Consider the following 12,600-nt stretch of genomic DNA (forward strand, 5'->3'; position numbering starts at 1 on the left):
GCATCCAAGAGGGACCAGACCTGTAAGTGTTATTGAACTGTGACAGAGAAAAATTGAATCTCCTGCCTTCTCTTTTACCTCATTAATCTTGGTAGTCAATGTGCTTTGGCAGGTAGAGATCACTTCCAGCACCTTCATGATATCTCCTGCTTGTGGTCCAGAGAAGGTGTGGCGGCATCGTTTCTGGCTTCTCTCTCCTCATGGTGGAAGCAATCCAGCTTTGCAGCGACGCTAAAGGATTTTTTCAGCAGAAACTTTAGTGGCCGGCTGAGGGCGAGTCTCAGCAGGCAATTCAGTGGAGAAAGACAGGCAGGATGTCCCCAGGATTTTAAATCATGATTGATCTCAAGCGGAGCTCTCGGTCAGCACACCCTACTCCATGCCACTCCAGGCCCCTCCCTTGGGTCTCCTGCCCTCTCAAGCAGGGCTTTGCAGTGTGGCAGAGTTCTGTACATGTAAGAACTTTATGTACAGAAATTCAGATCCTTTGGTAGGTAAATCATTTGTGCATTTGCCTGGAGTTCAGCTTTAAACAAGCAAAAAAAACAAGCTGCAGTTGGCCATGCCATTGGATTGTTTTCCTGCCAACCATATAAAGCACCTCCAGGATCCCTGCGGGTGCCGTTGGGCTTCCCTCCCTGCTTTCTCCCTTTTGGGTACACGGGGCATTGCGTGATTTTATATTATACTTGCAGGCTATTTAATCCTTATATTATGTGTACCATCCATCTACCATCTTTGTCCATTAGGTTACATAGTTACCCTGAGAAAGAGTAAGTCTTGAAACATGGGCACTATATCGGTGATATATGAGATGAACATGTGGTGTCACACATAAATATACAATACTGTTGTTCCAAGAAATATACAATATGTAACAATGCATGGCCTGTGAATGTTTTCATCTGATGATAATAAAGTTTTCATAACTTTATATACTGGATGTTTGATATATGGTGCCCGGTAAAGACCCTTTCACTCAGACCTCTGAAGGTATGCTGTGGTATCTGACACCAAGCTGTCAGTCGCAGATCCTTTAAGTCTTGTAAGATGCTAAGTGGGGTCTCCATGGATCATTCTTCTCATAGTTAATACTAGTGCCATCTCTTCCCCAGGTAAGTGACGTCCACATATCTGGCCATCCACATGATGTTAAAGAAAAAATGTGATTCATCAGACCAGGCCACCTTCTTCCATTGCTCTGTGGTCCAGTTCTTATGCTCACATGCCCTTTGTAGGTGCTATTGGCTGTGAACACGGGTCAGTAAGGGCACCCTGACCGGTCTGTGGCTAAGCAGCCCCATACGCAACAAACTGCAGCGCTCTGTGTGCTCTGACACTTTTCTATTGGAAATTGCCATTTCACCAATTTGTGCTACAGTAGCTCTTCTATCGGATTAGAATACTTTTGGTATTTCCTGACCAATGCAGAGCAGGAACACCCCACAAGAGCTGCAGTTTTGGAATTGCTATGACCTAGTTGTCTAGCCATTACAATCTGACTCTTATCAAAGTCACTCAAATCCTTACATTTTTTTCTGCCTTCCACACATCAACTTCAGGGACAACTTGTTCACTTGCTGCTTAATATATCCCACCCACTTTTAGAGGCCATTATATCAAGATAATCAATGTTGTTCACTTTAACTGCAGTGGTTATATTGTTATGGCTGATTGATGTATGTTAATATACACCATCTGGGACAACCTCTTTTCTTTTCTATTATGCAGAACCTTACATTATCCCAAATTAAATTATTCACATTCCTGCTCCCACTGTGGCCTTGAAGCATGTTTTTAGGACACCAAGTAGTTTTGGATATTAAACAACCAGGATAGAAGACAGAGTAGTTCTAGAATAATAAAAGTTATTTTATAATCCTACTATATAGATGTGTGCTTCAGAGAGACACTCAAGTTGCCATGCATATAACAAAGAAAGAAAGCTATAAGGCTTTTTATCCCATTGCACATCTCAATCCGCCTACCATCCACATCATTGATAAGGAAAAAAAAGGAGGCACTTGCTTTTGCTTCCTAACAGTAGTTAAAGTGGAGGTCCCCCCTAAAAAAAAAAAATTACATAAACAGGCTCTTTAATTTTTTTTAAAAAACATTTGAAAAAAAAATGTTTTACTTACCTGAAACGCCTGTTGCTAGGCAGTCTTCCTAATCTGCCACTTCCTTCTCCGTGGAGCTGTTCCTTCTCTTCATCCCTCACGTGGTGTTCTGGGAAATTGGGCGCGCTGTCTTCTGGGACCTGTGTGTGTCCCAGAAAACAGCCGCCCGTTCACAAAGCGTTGCGCAACTCGCACATGCGCAGTAGGAAACGGGCAGTGAAGCCGCAAGGCTCCACTGCCTGTTTCCCTTAGATAGAATGGCGGCGCCGGCACCCGATCCGATGGATGGATCGGCCTCTGGGGGCCAACGTCGCGGGCTCCCTGGACAGGTAAGTGTCCTTATTAAAAGTCAGCAGCTACAGTGTTTGTAGCTGCTGACTTTTCATTCTTTTTTTTTTTCAGCTGGAACACTGCTTTTAACAGAGGCAAATTGGCAATTGCACATGCACAAAATAATCTTTCTCGAGACGTCTATAATAAACTGATAATTACATGCCTTTTTGGCACCAGAATGAAATAGACCTGCAAGTCTTAAAGTCTATGATTCTGTTGGTTTTTTATAAAGGGGAAAAAATTACATCCCATTACTATCCAAGTATCCAGGGCTCCATTATATTGATTTTCCCTCGCTTCCTGTACCAGTGACAATGGTTTCACCAGGCAGGAAATGAGGAAACATCTGTAACAAGATAACAGAGTGACAGATAGAAGTAAAAAAAACAATTTATGATCCTTATGAGGACGTGGGCAAAGTTTGTGAGCCAGAGGATATAAGCCAAACCAGCTGTCAACAAGGCCTGCACTTGTAATAACAAAAAAGAGCAACGTTAAAGATCCAGTTTACTTCTACCTTTTTAACATTGTTGACAATCAAGCCCCAATGAAGGGGGCTCTTGGCTACCTTTTGGATTGTCCTCCTGGCTTTTATCTGAACAAAGTTGTTTCTAGATGCTGGGTACTGGACACTGGACTAAAGACTATGGACACAGGACTCTGGACACAGGATCCTAGATGCTGGACATGGGACTCTAGACACAGGATATTAGATGCTGGGCACTGGACTAAATATTTTGGACACAGGACCTGGACATGGGGCTCTGAACAGAGGATTTTAGATGCTAGACATAGGACTCGGGACACAGGATTATAGATGCTGGACACAGGAATCTAAATGGTGGTTTGTGGACTCTAAACCTTCTGGACGTGGGGCTCTGGACAGAGTATTCTAATGATAGACATAGGACTCTGGACATACCAATCTAGAAGCTGGGCACTGCACACTGGACATTAGATTAAAGTCTCTGGATATAGAACTCTAGACACAGGATTCTAGTTGCTGAGCACAAGACCCTGGACGTAGGACCCTGGACACTGCTTATAACTACAAGAACAGTCCGTTAGCCCAGGCAATCCAGCCCAACAGAGAAGAGTACAGACCTGGGAAGAAAAGCCCCATGCTGTTTACTTTTCACACATGTTACAGAAGGCAGCGTGTGCTCAGAGGACATGTCACTCTGCTGGAGGAGTGACTTGGATTTCAGGCTGGATGAACTCTTAGAAGAAGTCCCTGATTCCACAATGCCTGCAGACTTTTATCTACCACTTGAAAAAAAAACAAGTACTGCTAATATGTGCCTTACTCACCGCTGCTCTACAGCCTTTCTCCACCGTTTTTCGCAGACCCCAAAAATCCTGATGCATATCCCTGGTTGCAAATTTCTGCTTTAGACCATAGGCTTAAATTAAGACTTGCTTAATCCACCTAGTCATGGCGAAGCGAAGAAGGGAGCTCCCTGTGGGAACTTTTGTGAAATGGTTAAAGCCTTAAAGGTTTTCACCTCAATACATTCTATGCATTAAGGTGACAAACCTTCTGAGCTGCAGCTTCCCCCCCGCCCCCCCTGAACTTGATCCGATCCAGCGATAAGCACAAGAGCAGTGGCTCTCGCCACTGTCTTCCTCCTCATTGGGCAGATTGATAGTGGTGGGAGCCATTGGCTCCCACCGCTGTCAATCAAATGCTTTGATACGGGAGCGGGGGGGTGGGGCAGAGCCGCCTGCTCTGTCAATAGATGCAGACAGGGCAGCCCGGGAGCAAGCATGCATGGGTACCCCCCATCAAAGCGACTTTCCATGGGGGCACCCACCAAAGAGAAGGGGCCTGGAGTGCTGGCGGGGGACCAAAGAAGTAGAGAATTGTTGCTGCTCTGTGCAAAAGCATTGCATAGAGCAGGTAGGTATAGACATGTTTGTTATTTTAATTAAGGACGGTTTAATAACACTTTAAGTCTGCTTCCATTTGAGTGCTTGGACTTGGCATTGTTTGTTTGTCTGTCTGACTTCACAACTGAGGGGTCCAGGAATGAAGGGACAATTGAATTGCCCTGAGTTGCAAAATGTTGATGGAAAACCGGGCTTTCTCTGACAAAGTCCCCTGAAGGCATCTAGGACTCTTCCCCAGACCAACTGGTTGGCATCTGTCATGAGAACCTTCCACATCCTTGGGAAAAGGTTTTCCTGATGTACATTTTAAAACTACAACAAAGACCTTTGTGAACTTCCAACCTGGTAACAGTTTGGGAACATCCTTTTCTGGCTTGACGTACATTTTAATACTACATCATACAAAAATATGTTGTAGTATTAGACACTTGTGAACTTCCAAACTGATAACAGTTTGGGAAGGTCATTTTCTGTTCCAGCATGACAGTGCTCCTGTACACAAACCCAGCTCCATAAAGACATGAATTGAGCAGTTTAGTTTGGATGAACTTGAGTGAACCATTTAAAGCCCTGACCTCAACCCTACTGAACCTTTGGGATCAATTAAAACACATTTGCAAGCAGGGTTTTCTCACAAACATCTGTACTTGACAAATCATCAACCTGAAACATTGCATTTACATTAAAACCCAAAGCGCCAACCTCTTTCTTTTTTTTTTATTAGTCTCTTTCTTATCTTTATGCTATCCTGAGTACCACCTATGCCAGTTAATCATAAAAATACTTTGGAATTTGTATAATTAAAGGGGGCACTTGGCACAAAGTTCAGTACCCTTCCAAGCTGCCGGCAATTGGACTCCCAATATATTATTTTTCGGGGAGATCCATCCTCCTTGCCTTATCCATTTGTAAAAAAATATTTATTTTTCCTTCTCTTCCTTTCATTCCCTAATGTCCCCAAAATGTTAGTCTAGATAGAAAATTGAGTAGTTTTAGTACCGCATCACTCTAGAAATGCTGTTTTTTAATCATTACTGCATCTGTCACCAATGGGCTTAGGTCATGATTACACAAATAGAACAGTTTTCCACATTGACATCGAGGTCCAACTCTGTTGCAGATTAGACGTCCCAAACCTGAAATGTGAGTGTGGGGTGGTGAGATCTGTCCATATTTTATGGAGTAGTAGCTTCTACTTATAACATTTTAGAGTTTTGTCTGATTAGGAAACAAAAATAAAATTCTACAGAATAATAAAGTGAACCAAAATAAAATATTATGTTCAGTGAAAATCGCTTTCAGTCATTTCACTTATCATGTAGTGGTCTCCAAACTGTGGCCCTTTACTTGCTTTTAACCATTGGGGCACTATTCCTCCCTCTGACACCAACAATGAGGAAATATTCCTTTCATTGACACTAACTTTGAGGCACTACTCTTCTCATTGACACCAACAACAGGGTACTATTCTCTTCACTGAAACTAATGATGGAGCACTAATCGTTCCACTGACATCACAAATAGAGAATTATTCCTACCACTGATGGAGCACTACAACTCCCATTGACACTAATGATGGGGCACATTTCCTTCCACTGACAGAAAGGATGAGGCAATATTCTTAACTCCAACAAATAAAATGGGTCATAATTCCTCCCACTTATCCCATTGATGGGGTATTATTCCTTCCACTGACACCAACAATGGGGCACTATTCCTCCTCCTACTAACCACAGGCGCTAGGTAATTTTTGTACTCCTACTGGCCTTGCTAAAGTCCGAAGAACATATAATTGGCCCTGTGTTTAGAGAGTTTGAGGAACTCTGATTTAGAGAATAATGAAATTAATTCCAGGATGATAAATTAACTTTTTTGTTCTGGTAACATTATCTCTTCTACAGTTTTTTTAATAATCACCTGACAAACAGTTCCTGTCCTCACCTGGCGTCTGGAATAAGAAATAACCAGAAGCTGCAGAAACTTCATTTGTCTAAGAACAATCTAGGGGGTCCTCATTTCGGCGATCTGGTGGCAGCCCTGACAACAGCAAGCGAAATATGGGAATTACTGTAAGTAAGAGAAATGACTCAAAAATGCTTTAAGTGGACAAATTTGTCTTCAAATCATTGGGGTCAGTTTACCAAAGCAAATGAACAAAAATAAATCACTATGTTAGGCTTGCATTGTGCATCCAGAAATTACTATTTTTTTACTTATTACTTTTCAATGTGTATGGTGTGTGCCTAGTTTTTCTGTGCATGCTACACATCCAAATAAAACTACTTTTATGCTTTCTGTTCATACAAAGTACATTCGGATTGGGTACATAAACATATTTTAGGATGAAATAAAAAAAAAGAAATAAGATTAGCTTGCTAAAAAATATAATGCACATGTATTAAAGGGATTGTAAAGGCAGAAGTTGTTTTATATCCTAATGGATTCTATGCATTAAGATAAAAAACCTTCTGTGAGCAGCAACCCCCCTCAGCCCCCCTAATACTTACCTGAGCCCATCTTTATCCAGCGATGTTGTAAAAAGTGTCTCAGCTGCCCGGGACTTCCCTTCTCATTGGCTAAGACAAAATAAGAAATGGCTGCCCCTCACATGGGTTCCAAGTAAAGTTTATTAGAATATGAAAATATCCAAAATGACACCAGAGGACATCAGCAGTGGTCAAGGTAGACGTGTTTCACACATGTGCTTAATCAGGTAATCATTAAGCACATTTCTCTTGTGTGAAACTCATCTACTTTGGATATTTGATATTCCAATAAACTTTGCTTGGAGCCCACATGAGGTGCAGCCGTTTCTTATTTTGACAATTTACCACGGAGGCAAGACAGAGCTAGCACTCAGGTGTGTGTTCCAGTGGGTGTATCAGTTACACCTGGAGTGGTGAGATCTTTTAATTTGGTCATTGGCTAAGACAGCAGCTTGGAACTATTGGCTCCCGCTGCTGTCAATCAAAGTCAGTCAGACAATCAGGAGAGAGAAGGGGCCAGGCCGGGTCACGGTTCTGTGTCTGCATGGACACAGGGAGCTGTGACTCGACTTGGGTGCCCCCATAGCAAGCTGTGAGGTGCACTCAACAGGAGGGAGGGGCCAGGAGTACAGAAGAGGGACCCGAGAAGAGGAGTATCCAGGCCACTCTGTGAAAAACTGACTGCACAGAGCAGGTAAGACTTTACAATCACTTTAAAGTGTAAGTAAACCCCCCTATCGTTTTCAGCCAGGGAAGCTGCCATCTTTGCCTCTGTTTAATCTACAACTGGCAAGATGCTGCACATGTGATCAGTTATGACACCAGCCATTGGATGGTTTGACAGTTTGGTTGAGAGCACAAACAATGGGAGTGTTACATTTCCGGGATATGCCGGAAAGGAAACTGTTTTATGGATGGGTTTACTTCCGCTTTAAGTGGTACCCATACATTATGCTGTTTTAGGGAAGGAGGAAGTGTATGCAAATGTATTATTGGAATCTCTGTTCAAAGTGCCAGTTATTGAAATTTCATACCATGGTTAATGCTTGAATGTCGAAGCATAGGCACAATGATGCAGGAATGCACAGTACAATGCCCCTCTGTGTGTGGTCTGTTGAGGTTTTTTTGCAGTTTCCTTCAATAGTAAGCATGCACACATTTACGTGGAAAAAAAATACCACTCTAATGCTCCTATCACTGATACCAGCCAACATGACATGTAATGAACTGCTGCAGATCAAATAAAACAGCTTGTCTTGCTACACCTTACCTACAGAAAAATGGCAACTGATCGCACACAGGATGTCCACTCACTGTGACCAAAACTAAAGTGGTAATGTAAGATGGCTTCAGCTCTGCTCTCCACCCACAGCAGAGGTCCTGCAGATGGGTTTTGCCCCTCAGTGGGCTTATCACTGAGGCCTCGCTGCTCAGTCTTACGTGTAAGATCAAGTGTAGTATCTGTTCTTATCAGTCTTTGGGAGGGAGAAGGCTTGTCCCTGGTTAAAGTTCCAATGCCTTCCTGGTAGGAATAGAGCTGCACCAGTCTGGCCAGGAGCTGAGCTGAGAGAAGAACACAGTGTATGTGCCACCTAGGGTGACAGTCCAGGAGTGCCATAAATTCTCAGTGGGGGAACTCACTAGGAGTGTTTTGGCACTATGGTAACTGCACCATTGCACGCTTGTTTATAGCCTGCCTCTAAGGCTGGGCCTTTTGGCTAGGACCAGAGGAATTTCACTATTATGGCCAGAAGGCCCACCATGGTCATGCACTGTGGCACTGACAGAACTTATCTAGTCTTCTCTCCCCCTTTTTATTTTTGTGTGCTTGTCACTGCACTTTTTGCACAGCACTATACGCACCTTATCACTTCCCTCATTAGTAGGGTGTAGGTCCTCAGGCCTGCCCTGAAAGTCTTGGGGTGGGGGCACATGGCCTATTGGTCAGGTTTCCCCCCCTCCCATGGGGTCTCACTTCGGGGGGGTGGGCACTCCTAGTACTTGGGGTGGCCTTGCTTCAGCAGGCCTCCCAGTAAAAAGGTTCCCCCTGGTTTCAGCCAGGTGGACCAGTGAGTACCCCAGTCCCTGTCAGGAGCTTTGTGCCCCGGGGGATCAGGGTTAGGGACTTTTCTCTTCAGAGGAGGGCCAAGCGTACACCCTGTGCACTTTTTAATGCACTGGGTGTTAAAGTGGAGGGTCACCCTGGAAAAAAAAATGCCACCAAAAATCCTAAAAAAATAAAAAAAAAAACATTTGGAAAAAAAATAAATGTATACTTACCTAAACCCATGTTGCTAGGCAGTCTTCCTAATCTGCCTCTTCCTATTCCGCAGCGTGTTCTTCTCCTCGGTGAGCGGCCCCGTTGTCTTCTGGGAACTGTGTGTGTTCCCAGAACACCACGGGGCCATTCACAGATCGCTGGCGCGTGCGCAGTAGGAAACTGGCAGTGAAGCCGCAAAGGCTCCACTGCCTGTTTCCCTTACCTAGGATGGCAGTGCCGGGACCCGAGAGCCGAGGGACGGGTTGGCCTCGGGCGGCCGACATCGCGGGCACCCAGCACAGGTAAGTCTACTTATTTAAAGTCAGCAGCTACAGTGTTTGTAGCTGCTGACTTTAAAATTTTTTTTTAGCTGGCCGGAATCCCGCTTTAACTTTGTGAGTGTTTCACTACACCATGGCTCTTCAAAAAAAAAAAAATGTTGAGGCCTCCTATTATATCTCCTGTTAAATGCCTTTTATCAAGTGAGAATAAACTCAGTTCAGCTGATTTTTTCTCATAGCTGATCTCCTCCATGCCTCTTATCAGTTTGGTTGTCCTTCTCTCCACTTTCTCCAGTTCTCCAATATTATTTTTATGAACTAATGTCCAAAACTGAACTGCATATTACAGATGAGGTCTTACTAATGATTTGTATAGGGGAAAAATGATGTCCTTCACTCTCTGAGTATATACCTCTTTCCTTCAAATTATTTTATTGAATTTTTGCAAGTAAATACAAGATACAATTTAGGTATTGTACGTCGTGCAACGACGTTATGATTACATTTGAAACATAAGATACTCATAAACTATTTGTTAACAACCAACAGTCTGTCATTGGATTAAATTCAAATAACGAAGGTATAAGTTTAGATATAGATAGAACTTCAGGTATAGATAAATAGAGGGTTCTCTCTCCTGTCACAGCACCCCGATTGGGAGCATATTGTGCCGCAAGGGGAGACAGGACCCAATGTGTACTTGTGGAGTACATTCAAGTTCTTACATAGTTAGGTATTATTTTTCTTCTATAGTCATGAGTCTATACCTCTTATAATACAAGAAAGTATTTTGTTTGTTTTAGAAACTTCAGCTCTTATTAAAGAAGAATTCCAGGCATGGTAAATTTTATACATAGTTACATTGATCCAGCTTGGACTAATGTAACTATGTATATACCGTAGCTGGCCCCTAGAAGCTGGAAATCACTCAAGTAGATATCGCTATTCCTATTATCTCCTCTTGCTTTCGGGTCCTGTAATGAGCAGCCTGATGTTTACTAAATACAGAAGGTCGGTTTCTCAGCACAGGTACGATTCAGAGAATGCTTTGCATGCAAACCATTCTCTAATTGGACTAGGTGGAGAGAGTGATGTCACCACCCCACATCTCCACCTCCTCTGATGCGAGAATGCTTTGCATTCATTCATAAAATGCAAAGCATTCTCTGAATGGCAACCATGGTGATCGGCCAACCTCCTGTGTTCACAATGCAGCATGGCCGCTCAGCATAGGATCTGGAAGCAAGTGGAGATGACAGGAGTAGTAGTCTACTTCAGTGACTTCCAGCTTTCGGGGGGATCTGCCAGGTACGGTATACACTGTACATAGTGTGATATTGAAGGTAATTAGGCTAAGTGTGATAGATGGGTTTTTCAATGAGTTGTGCCAGTCCAAACTGTATTTGAGGGCTTTCTGGCCCACGTTTATTGCAAAGCGAAAGGAATAGTTTATGAGGTTGCCCACACAAGGTAAAACAATGCCAAAAATACCAAGCCACCTAGTTTTCTTGTCAGCTACACCACTATTCTTGACTCAGGTCTCCTGGACCATGGGCTCTTCAAGCTCATTCAGCCTTTAGTTGCAGGACCTTGCTGCAAATACCTACTCGTGGCCTCTAGATAGGGGTTCTACTGACACCCTGGGCTCTCTCACTCCTTCTGAAGCTTACGGACTACTTTGAGTCCCCTGGAGTCACCACAGCTTTCTCTCCAGACTCACCCAGCTGTTCTGACTTTCCCAAGGTCTGTGGGCAAGTAATCCCCCCAACATGGGATGCAGTCTCTTGGCAGGGACACACAGCTTCACCCTGACAGGACTCTAGCTTCAATAGGAGCCTTGAGCTATGATCAGATTATAATCAGTATGCCCACCTGCATATTCACACAACCTGAAGGCCTCCAGGAAGACCTGGTCACAGGATTAAAGATTTCTGTCCACCCAAAACTCTTTAAAGCCTCCAAGCTCCAGACCCTGATCTGGGATTAGAAAACCCAGAGAACATTGACTAGCCTGTCTTCTCCAGTCAGAAATAATCCTCTGGAGCTTCACACTCTGCTTTAATGTGAATCTGGTGTGGCTTTTTCCTAAACTCCTAACAGGGTCTAGCACTGTCACAATAGGTACATTGATCCAAGCTGAAACAATGTAATGCCCCGTACACACAATTGGACATTCCGACAATGAAATCCATGGATTTTTTGCGACGGATGTTGGCTCAAAGTTGTCTTGCATACACACGGTCACACAAATCTTGTCGGAAATTCCGAACGTCAAGAATGCAGTGACATACAACACGTATGACGAGCCGAGAAAAATGAAGCTCAATAGCCAGTGCGGCTCTTCTGCTTGATTCCGTGCATGCGTGGAACTTTGTGCATCGGAATTGTGTACACACGTTTGGAATTTCCGACAACGGATCTTGTTGTCGGAAAATTTGAGATCCAGATCACAAATTTTGTGTGATGGAAATTCCGATGGAAAATGTCCGATGGAGCCTACACATGGTCGGAATTTCCGACAACAAGCTCCCATCGAACATTTTTCGTTGGAAAATCCGACCGCGTGTACGGGGCATTAGTATGTATAAAATACCCATGCTTGGATTTCATGTTTAATTCTGTAATCTAACAGAACACCCATATGCTTCTCCACCATTGACTCCCCAGCTGTTCTTCTGGAATGTATGATGCATGCATGATTTTAGCTCCCAAGTGCATTATTTATGCGGCTCTAGCCACCACATGCTCCATGCAAGAGCCCATTTATGTCTTTTGGGATGTAGGGGCTGCAAAGACACCAAATTTGATAGCTATGTGGGTGAGCTGGTGAGCTGCCCCAAATGCAAACAGTATATGTTCAGGGCCACTCACTTGCATGGCTGTCAAATTGGAATGAGAGGCTGTGTCCATGCAGCTGCTGCGTCCCAATAGACATCCATGGATTCTTGAATGCAGTACCTAGCGGTTGAATCACATAAACAAAAGTGTTCATTTGCCCGGTACAGGTGTCAGCTCCCATCTGAATGAGGCCACACTCTATTAATAAGATTAAAAAGTAAGGGTCCCAGCACTGAACCTTGGGGTACAAAACTAATAGCCTTATATAATAGAACGCAACAGTCCATAAATGCTGTTTGCAAATGTATGTGTATATCATGTTATCATGTTAGTAATTGATCACTGGAAACAGCTCTCAAGGATTAAAATGCCTAACCGGAGAAAAAAAAAAT

The 12,600-nt window shown here is 43.5% G+C and overlaps 1 protein-coding gene across 1 annotated transcript in view; it reads left to right on the forward strand.

Annotated features, from left to right (window-relative positions):
• Nucleotides 1-12,600, forward strand: part of LOC141139251 (NACHT, LRR and PYD domains-containing protein 3-like) — a 96,318-nt gene that overhangs the window by 75,448 nt on the left and 8,270 nt on the right. The window contains exon 11 of the mRNA XM_073625209.1: nt 6,245-6,412. Within this exon, the coding sequence (XP_073481310.1) occupies nt 6,245-6,412 (168 nt within the window). The remainder of the gene's footprint in view (nt 1-6,244; nt 6,413-12,600) is intronic.

This window comes from Aquarana catesbeiana, linkage group LG04 (assembly GCF_042186555.1).
Source record: "Aquarana catesbeiana isolate 2022-GZ linkage group LG04, ASM4218655v1, whole genome shotgun sequence".
Classification (NCBI taxonomy): Eukaryota; Metazoa; Chordata; class Amphibia; order Anura; family Ranidae; genus Aquarana; species Aquarana catesbeiana.